Source organism: Pristiophorus japonicus, chromosome 1 (assembly GCF_044704955.1).
Source record: "Pristiophorus japonicus isolate sPriJap1 chromosome 1, sPriJap1.hap1, whole genome shotgun sequence".
NCBI lineage: Eukaryota > Metazoa > Chordata > Chondrichthyes > Pristiophoridae > Pristiophorus > Pristiophorus japonicus.
The window spans coordinates 8,845,655-8,855,654 of NC_091977.1; the positions used below are offsets into that span (position 1 = coordinate 8,845,655).

Consider the following 10,000-nt stretch of genomic DNA (forward strand, 5'->3'; position numbering starts at 1 on the left):
CCCTCAGTACTGCACTGGACTGTCAGCCTAGGTTTTTATGCTCCAACCTCTAGAATAGGACTTAAACCCACAACCTTCTGACTCAAAGGCGAGAGTGCTTCCAACTGACAGTACCCCCTTCACCCTCACCTCCAACAAATGCAAGGGGTTCATAAGAACATAAGAAATAGGAGCAGGAGTAGGCCGTTTGGCCTCTCGAGCCTGCTCCGCCATTCAATAAGATCATGGCTGATCTGATCGTGGACTCAGTTCCACTTCCCTGCCCGCTCCCCATAACCCCTTATTCCCTTATCGCTCAAAAATCTGTCTATCTCCGCCTTATATAAAAACAATGACCCAGCCTCCACAGCTCTCTGGGGTAGAGAATTCCACAGATTTACAACCCTCCGAGAGAAGAAATTCCTCCTCATCTCAGTTTTAAATGGGCGGCCCCTTATTCTAAGATCATGCCCTCTAGTTGTAGTCTCCCCCATCAGTGGAAACATCCTCTCTGCATCCACCTTGTCAAACCCCCTCATAATTTTATACGTTTCGATAAGATCATCTCTCATTCTTCTGAATTCCAATGAGTAGAGGCCCAATCTCCTCAACCTTTCCTCATAAGTCGCCTCCTTTTTTAAATAGGGGCGTTACATTTGCTGTTTTCCAATCTGCTGCGACCTCCACGGAATCCAGGGAATTTTGGTAAATTACAACCAATGCATCCACTATCCCTGCTGTTACTTCTCTTAAGACCCTAGATTGCAAGCCATCAGGTCCAGGGGATTTATCTGCCATTAGTCCCATTATCTTACTGAGTACCACCTCCTTAGTGATTGTGATTGTGTTAAGTTCCTCCCCCACTATAGCCCCTTGACTATCCACTGTCAGAATATTGTTCGTGTCCTCTACGGTAAAGGCTGATACAAAATATTTGTTCAGAGTTTCTGCCATCTCCATGTTCCCCATTACTAATTCCCCAGTTTCATCCTCTAAGAGACCAACATTTACTTTAGCCACTCTTCTCCTTTTATATACCTATAGAAACTCTTGCTATCTGTTTTTATATTTTGCGCTAGTTTACTTTCATAGTCTATCTTCTCTTTCTTAATCATTTTTTTAGTCGTTCTTTGCTGGCTTTTAAAAGCTTCCCAGTCTTCTGTCCTCCCCTAGTTTTGGCCACTTAGTATGCCCTTGTTTTTAATTGGATACCGTCCTTTATTTCTTGAGTTAGCCACGGATCTTTTCTCTTACGCCCTTTCCTCCTCACTGGAATATATTTTTCTTGAGACTTGTTAAATATCTCCTTAAATGTACATCACTTAAATGTTCATCAACCGTCCTACACTTTAATCTATTTTCCCAGTCCACTTTACCTAACTCTGCCCTCATACCTTCATTGTCTCCTTTATTTAAGCTTAGTACGCTGGTTAGAAATTCAACTTTCTCACCCTCCATCTGAATTTGAAATTCAATCATGCTATGATCACTCATTCCGAGGGGATCCTTTACTAGGAGATTGTTTATTAATCCTGTCTCATTACACAGGACCAGATCTAAGATAGCCTGCCCCCTGATTGGTTCCGTTACATACGGCTCAAGGGACCCATCCCTTATGCATTCTATGATCTCTTCCTCAAGGCTACCCTGACCAATTTGATTTGTCCAATCAACATGGAGGTTAAAATCACCCATGATTATTGCTGTTCCCTTTTTACAAGCCCCCACTATCTCCTGGTTTATGCTCCGACCAACAGAGTTGCTACTGTTAGGGGGCCTATAGACTGCACCCACCAGTGTTTTATCCCCTTATTGTTCCTTATCTCCACCCAAACTGTTTCAACACCCTTATCATTTGAGCTAATATCGTTTCTTACTATTGCAGTGATTCCATCCTTTATCAATAGAGCTACCCCACCTCCTTTTCCTTTCTGTCTGTCCTTCCAGATTGTCACGTACCCCTGAATATTTAATTCCCAGTCCTGGTCACCTTGCAACCATGTCTCTGTAATGGCTATCAGATCACACCAATTTGTCTCAATTTCTGCTGTCAACTCATCTATCTTGTGACAAATGCGATGTGGATTTAGACAAAGTGCCTTTAAGTTTGTTTTTTTACCCTTTTTTCCTGCTTGTTTCCTCTCTCCTTCAAACTCACTTTCTTTATTTTTGCTTTATAATTCCAGCTTTACTCTCCTCCCTACTGAATCTATTTTCAGGTTCCCATCCCCCTGCCAAGCTAGTTTAAACCCTCCCCAACAGCACTAGCAAACCTCCCCCACGAGGATATTGGTCCCGGTTCTGTTGAGGTGCAACCCGTCTGGCTTATACAGGTCCCACCTCTTCCAGAGCGGTCCCAAACTAAAGCCCTCTGCCTGTACCATCTCTCCAGCCACGTATTCATTTGCTCTATCCTCCTATTTCTGTACTCACTAGCTCGTGGCACCAGGAGTAATCTGGAGATTACTACCTTTGAGGTCCTGCTTTTTAGAAGGGAAAAGCTCATTTACATTTACAGTGTGTGCTGTTATTATTCAATTGAATGTATTTCCTCTATTTATAGTTCCCTTTTGGAACTCTGGCTACATTAAGATCCACAGGACATCACCCTCCCCTATTGTAGTCCATAAATGATCACATTGTGAGATCTTGCTCTATGTGTGTTTTCTACATTACAACAGTGACTACACTTCAGAAGTATTTCATTGGTTGTGAAGCACTTTGGGATGTCCTGAGGTTGAAAAAGGCACTATAGAAATGCAAGTCTCTCTCTTATAATAACACAAAGAAGGAGCAGACTCAGCCAGGCAGTGAGGGGAAGGTTGACGCCTCACTTGTACTTCCCTTGCCTACTTTTCCTTCTTGTTGACAGCCCAACGACAGAAGAGGAAGAGGACGACAACTATGATGACGTCCAAAGTGCTGGGCAAGTGCCACCACCTCTTCCACCAATGAATCCAGAAGGTAAGGACTCAAATTCCCACAACAATCTATATTAACGACTTGGAAGAAGGGACCAAGTGTAATGTCGCCAAGTTTGCTGACGATACAAAGATGGGAGGAAAAGCAATGTGTGAGGAGAACACAAGAAATCTGTAAAAGGACATAGACAGGCTAAGTGAGTGGGCAAAAATGTGGCAGATGGAGTATAACGTTGGAAAGTGTGAGGTTATGCACTTTGGCAGAAAATAATCAAAGAGCAAGTTATTATTTAAATGGAGAAAATTGCAAAGTGCCACAGTACAGCGGGACCTGGGGGTAAACATAGAAACATAGAGCGGGCCATTCGGCCCTTCGAGTCTGCACCATCATTCAATATGATCATGGCTGATCATGCAACTTCAATACCCCATTCCTGCTTTCTCTCCATACCCCTTGATCCCTTTAGCCTTAAGGGTCACATCTAACTCCCTTTTGAATATATCTCAACAACTTTCTGAAGTAGAGAATTCCACAAGTTCACAATTCTCTGAGTGAAGAAGTTTTTCCTCATCTCGGTCCTAAATGGCTTACCCCTTATGCATGAAACACAAAAGGATAATATGCAGGTACAGCAAGTGATCAGGAAGGCCAATGGAATTTTGGCCATTATTAGACATAGAAAACATAGAAAATAGGTGCAGGATTGGCCATTCGGCCCTTCGAGCCTGCACCGCCATTCAATGAGTTCATGGCTGAACATGCAACTTCAGTACCCCATTCCTGCTTTCTCGCCATACCCCTTGATCCCCCTAGTAGTAAGGACTACATCTAACTTCTTTTTGAATATATTTAGTGAATTGGCCTCAACAACTTTCTGTGGTAGAGAATTCCACAGGTTCACCACTCTCTGGGTGAAAAAGTTTCTCCTCATCTCGGTCCTAAATGGCTTACCCCTTATCCTTAGACTCTGACCCCTGGTTCTGGACTTCCCCAACATTGGGAACATTCTTCCTGCATCTAACCTGTCTAAACCCGTCAGAATTTTAAAAGTTTCTATGAGATCCCCTCTCATTCTTCTGAACTCCAGTGAATACAAGCCCAGTTGATCCAGTCTTTCTTGATATGTCAGTCCCGCCATCCCGGGAATCAGTCTGGTGAACCTTCGCTGCACTCCCTCAATAACAAGAATGTCCTTCCTCAAGTTAGGAGACCAAAACTGTACACAATACTCCAGGTGTGGCCTCACCAAGGCCCTGTACACTGTAGCAACACCTCCCTGCCCCTGTACTTAAATCCCCTCGCTATGAAGGCCAACATGCCATTTGCTTTCTTAACTGCCTGCTGTATCTGCATGCCAACCTTCAATGACTGATGTACCATGACACCCAGGTCTTGTTGCACCTCCTCTTTTCCTAATCTGTCACCATTCAGATAATAGTCTGTCTCTCTGTTTTTACCACCAAAGTGGATAACCTCACATTTATCCACATTATACTTCATCTGCCATGCATTTGCCCACTCATCTAACCTTTCCAGCCTCATAGCATCCTCCTCGCAGCTCACACTGCCACCCAACTTATTGTCATCCGCAAATTTGGAGATACTACATTTAATCCCTTCGTCTAAATCATTAATGTACAATGTAAACAGCTGGGGCCCCAGCACAGAACCTTGCGGTACCCCACTAGTCACTGCCTGCCATTCTGAAAAGTACCCATTTACTCCTACACTTTGCTTCCTGTCTGACAACCAGTTCTCAATCCATGTCAGCACACTACCCCCAATCCCATGTGCTTTAACTTTGCACATTAATCTCTTGTGTGGGACCTTGTCAAAAGCCTTCTGAAAGTCCAAATATACACATCAACTGGTTCTCCCTTGTCCACTCTACTGGAAACATCCTCAAAGAATTCCAGAACATTTGTCAAGCATGATATTGCAAAGGGGATGGAGTATAAAAGCAGGGAAGTCTTGCGACAGTTATACATTGGTGAGGCCACACCTGGAATACTGCATGCAGTTTTGGTTTCCACATTTAAGAAACGATATACTTGCTTTGGAGACAGTTCAGAGAAGGTTCAATAGGTTGATTCTGGAGATGAGGGGGTTGATTTATATAAATTGGCCAGAAAAAGCAGCAAACCTGAGGACTGGGAGAAGTTTAGAATTCAGCAGAGAAGGACTAAGGGTTTAATTGGGAGGGGGAAAATAGAGTATGAGAGTAAGCTTGCAGAGAACATAAAAACTGACTGCAAAAGCTTCTATAGATATGTGAAGAGAAAAAGATTAGTGAAGACAAACGTAGGTCCTTTGCAGTCAGAATCAGGTGAATTCATAATGGGGAACAAGGAAATGGCAGACCAATTGAACAAATACTTTGGTTCTGTCTTCACGAAGAAGACACGAATAACCTCCCGAAAATACCAAGGGACCGAGGGTCTAGCGAGAAGGGGGAACTGAGGGAAATCCTTATTAGTCAGGAAATGGTGTTCGGGAAATTGAAGGGACTGAAGGCCAATAAATCCCCAGGGCCTGATAGTCTGCATTCCAGAGTACTTAAGGAAGTAGCCCTCGAAATAGTAGATTCCATGGACTTTGGATCAGTTCCTATGGATTGGAGGGCAGCTAATGTAACCCCACTTTTTAAAAAAGGAGGGAGAGAGAAAATAGGGAATTATAGACCGGTTAGCCTGACATCGGTGGTGGAGGTTAAAATGCTGGAGTCAATTATTAAAGATAAAATAGCAACGCATTTGGAAAGCACTGACAGGATTGGTTCAAGTCAGCATGGATTTATGAAAGGGAAATCATGCTTGACAAATCTTCTGGAGTTTTTGGAGGATGTAACTAGTAGAGTGGATAAGGGAGAACCAGTAGATGTGGTGTATTTGGACTTTCAAAAGGCTTTTAACAAGGTTCCACACAAGGGATTAGTGTGCAAAATTAAGGCACATGTATTGACGTGGATAGAGAACTGGTTGGCAGACAGGAAGCAAAGAGTGGGAATAAACGGGTCCTTTTCAGAATGGCAGGCAGTGACTAGTGGGGTGCCGCAGGGTTCAGTGCTGGGACCCCAGCTATTTACAATATACATTCATGATTTAGATGAAGGAATTGAATGTAGTATCTCCAAGTTTGCAGATGACACTAAGCTGGGAGGCGGTGTGAGCTGTGAGGAGGACGCTAAGGGGCTGCAGGGTGACTTGGACAGGTTAGGTGAATGGGTAAATGCATGGCAGATGCAGTATAATGTGGATAAATGTGAGGTTATCCACTTTTGTGGCAAAAACAGGAAGGCAGATTATTATCTGAATGGTGACAGTTTAGTAAAAGGGGAGGTGCAACGAGACCTGGTTGTCATGGTACATCAGTAATTGAAAGTAGACATGCAGGTACAGCAGCCAGTAAAGAAAGCAAATGGCATGCTGGTCTTCATAGCAAGGGGATTTGAGTGTAGGAGCAGGGAGGTCTTGCTGCAATTGTACAGGGCCTTGAGTATTGTGTGCAGTTTTGGTCTCCTAACCTGAGGAAGGACGTGCTTGCTATTGAGGGAGTGCAGCGAAGGTTCACCAGACTGATTCCTCGGGTGGCAGGACTGACATATGAGGAAAGACTGGATCGGCTAGGCTTATACTCACTGGAATTTAGAAGAATGAGAGGGGATCTCACAGAAGCGTATAAAATTCTGACGGGACTGGACAGGTTAGATACAGGAAGAATGTTCCCGATGTTGGGGAAGTCCAAAACCAGGGGACACAGTCTAAGGATAAGGGGTAAGCCATATAGGACTGAGAAGAGGAGAAACTTTTTCACCTAGAGAGTTGGGAACCTGTGGAATTCTCTGCCACAGAAAGTTGCTGAGTCCAGTTTGTTGGACATATTCAAAAGGAGTTAGATGTGGCCCTTATGGCTAAAGGGATCAGGGGGTATGGAGAGATGGCTGGGGTGGGGTACTGAGGTTGAATGATCAGCCATGATCATATTGAATGGCGGTGCAGGCTCGAAGGGCTGAATGGCCTGCTCCTACACCTATTTTCTATGTTTCTATGTTTCTATGAGGAAAGGTTGAGTCGGTTGGGCCTCTACTCATTGGAATTCAGAAGAATGAGAGGTGATCTTATTAAAACGTATAAGATTATGAGGGAACTTGACACAGTGGACACAGAGAGGATGTTTCCACTGATGGGGGAGACTAGAACTAGGGGGCATAATCTTAGAATAAGGGGCCGCCCATTTAAAACTGAGATGAGGAGGAAGTTCTTCTCTCAGAGGGTTGTAAATCTGTGGAATTCGCTGCCTCAGAGAGCTGTGGAAGCCGGGACATTGAATAAATTTAAGACAGAGATAGACAGTTTCTTAACCGATAAGGGAATAAGGGGATATGGGGAACGGGCAGGGAAGTGGACCTGAGTCCATGATTGGATCAGTCATGATCGTATTAAATGGCGGAACAGGCTCGAGGGGCCATATGGCCTACACCTGCTCCTATTTCTTATGTTCTTATTAAAAAAATAACTGCAAATGAGGGCTGGGTTTTTATATCCCTGGAAGCTGCATCCAAACCCAGCCGAGACTGAAGGGTTGAAAGCCTCTGACTGCTGACTGTGGGGTATTTGCTTCCATTCTCGGGTCATGGGCACCGCTTGTAAGGCTGGTATTATTGCCCTGAGGAGGTGGTGGTGAGCTGCATTCCTCAATCGTCGGTCGCAGTTTGATACAATTGAGTTTCTCACTCGGCCGCTTCGGAAGGCAGTTAAGAGTCAACCACATCGGCGTGGGTTCCGATGTCAAATTAGTGATGGGTAGGCCCGTTCCAGTCCCTGTCGGGCCGAGCCCCCCCCCCCCCCACAGTACTACATTGTCCCTCAGTCAGCACCCGTCGGCACTGTCAATCCCCGGGGTCGCAGGATGGCTGGAATGGGGAATGGGAAAAGATGGCACAGGAAGGGCAGGGCGGACCAGCAGAGTACAGGAGTTTCTCGCGGCACCTGGCTGGGTTCTGCCTGATGGGGCAATGTGTGGTGCTGACACTGCTACCACTCCTTACTGCTCACCGTGCTGAGCACAAACATCAAAACTGATCACAATAAAACTGCAGGTGCTGCAATCTGAAACTAAAAACAGAAAATATTTGTATAGGTAGACAATATAGACATAGACAGACAAGATACAGGCAGGCAGACAGACAAGATATAGAGAGACTGACAGACAGACAAGATATAGAGAGACTGACAACCAGACAAGATATAGATAGACAGACAGACAAACAAACAAGCTATAGACAGACAGACAGACAAGATTATAGACAGACAAGATATAGACAGACTGACAGACAGACAATATATAGATAGATGGACAGACAGACAAGATATAGACAGACAAGCTATAGACAGACTGACAAACAGTCAAGATATAGACAGACAAGATATAGACAGACAAGATATAGAAAGAAAGATGAGATATAGACAGACAGACAGGCAAGATGGATAGACAGACAGACAGACAGGATAGACAGACAAGATATAGACAGACAGCAAGACGGATACAACTATATAATTAAACAGCCAAAGAGATGGATAGACTGACAGAAAGCACATTGCCTGGAGGGTGAATCTGGAAATCCCAGTTTGTCCCAGTATTATTTGTTATTTATTTACATGTTTGAACTCCCTAACTTTTACCGTTTCAGACCGCAGGAGTCAGGCAGTTTCTAACTGTGCAGAGGAGGTAAGATTTCTATTCCTTGTGTGATTGCAAGTTATAGTAATGCAGCTCCCCTTTACACCAGCCCTTGGGTGGATAGGCTAACGCTTAAAGTTTAGAAAAGTTACTTACTAATCGCATGATCCTGCAACACCATGACAACATAGGCAGCCATTCCGCACTGTTAATCCTGACAGACTTGTTCTTGCCCATTCGGTGACAAACTCATTGATTCGTTTGTGTAAAGAGCAAGCAAACCTCTATCAGGTAGATCGGGAGGTTCCTGTCTTCCTCTCTGTGCAAGTGTGTGAGGCATGTGTGATTGTGGGTGTGTGTGCGTGAGTGTGTGAGGGGTGTGTGAGTGTGTGTGGGGTGTGTGAGTGTGTGTGTATACGTGAGTGTGTGTGTGTGTGTATGTGTGTGTGAGAGTGTGTGAGAGTGTGTGAGGGGTGTGTGAGTGTGTGTGTGTGTATATACATGAGTGTGTGTGAGTGTGTGTGAGAGCGTGTGAGGGATGTGTGAGTGTGTGTATACATGAGTGTGTGTGTGTGTGAGTGTGTGTGAGAGCGTATGAGGGATGTGTGAGTGTGTGTGTAAGGGGTGTGTGAGGGCTGTGTGAGTGTGGGTGTGTGTGGGGTGTGTGTGTGGGCGTGAGTGTGTGTAAAGGCTGTGTGTGTGTCTGAGGGTTGTGTGAGTGTGGGTGTGTGTGGTGTGTGTGTGTGTGTGGGCGTGAGTGTGTGTGTGGGTGTTGTGAGTGTATGTGTGAGTGTGAGTGTGTGTGTGGGTATGTGTGAGTGAGTGAGTGAGTGAGTGACTGTGTGTGTGTGTGTATGTGAGGGGAGGGAGTATGTGTGTGTGTGAGGGGTATGTGTCTGTGTGTGTGTGAGGGGTGTGTGTGTGAATGTGTGTGTATGTGTATGTGAGTGGAGTGTGCGTGAGGTGAGTGTGTGTGGGGTGTGAGTGTGTGTGTGTGAGGGTGTGTATGTGAGGGGAGTGTGTGTGAGGGGTGTGAGTGTGTGTGTGTGAAGGGTGTGTGTCTGTGTATGTGTGAAGGGTGTGTGTCTGAGTGTGTGTGTGTGAGGAGTGTGTGTGTGTGTGTGTGAATGTGTGTGAGTGTGTGTGTGTGTGTGTGTGTGAGGGGAGTGTGCGTGTGTGAGGGGTGTGTAAGGGGTGTGTGTGAGGGGTGTGTGAGGGGTGCGTGTGTGTGTTTGAGGGGGTGTGAGTGTGTGAGGGGCTGTGAGTGTGTGAGAGGGGTGTGAGTGTGTGTGAGGGGGGTGTGTGTGTGTGTGAGGGGGGGGGAGTGTGTGTGTGAGGTGGGGAGTGTGTGTGTGTGTGTGTGTGTGTGTGTGTGTGTGTGTGAGGGGAGTGTGTGTGAGGGGTGTGTGAGTATGTGAAG

The 10,000-nt window shown here is 45.3% G+C and overlaps 1 protein-coding gene across 3 annotated transcripts in view; it reads left to right on the plus strand.

The window, feature by feature from the left end:
• Window positions 1-10,000, plus strand: part of LOC139262123 (FYN-binding protein 1-like) — a 307,778-nt gene that overhangs the window by 210,909 nt on the left and 86,869 nt on the right. For all 3 annotated transcript variants that reach the window (XM_070877275.1, XM_070877287.1, XM_070877279.1), the window contains exons 4-5: window positions 2,852-2,943; window positions 8,591-8,628. In XM_070877275.1, coding sequence (XP_070733376.1) covers window positions 2,852-2,943; window positions 8,591-8,628 — 130 coding nt within the window. The remainder of the gene's footprint in view (window positions 1-2,851; window positions 2,944-8,590; window positions 8,629-10,000) is intronic.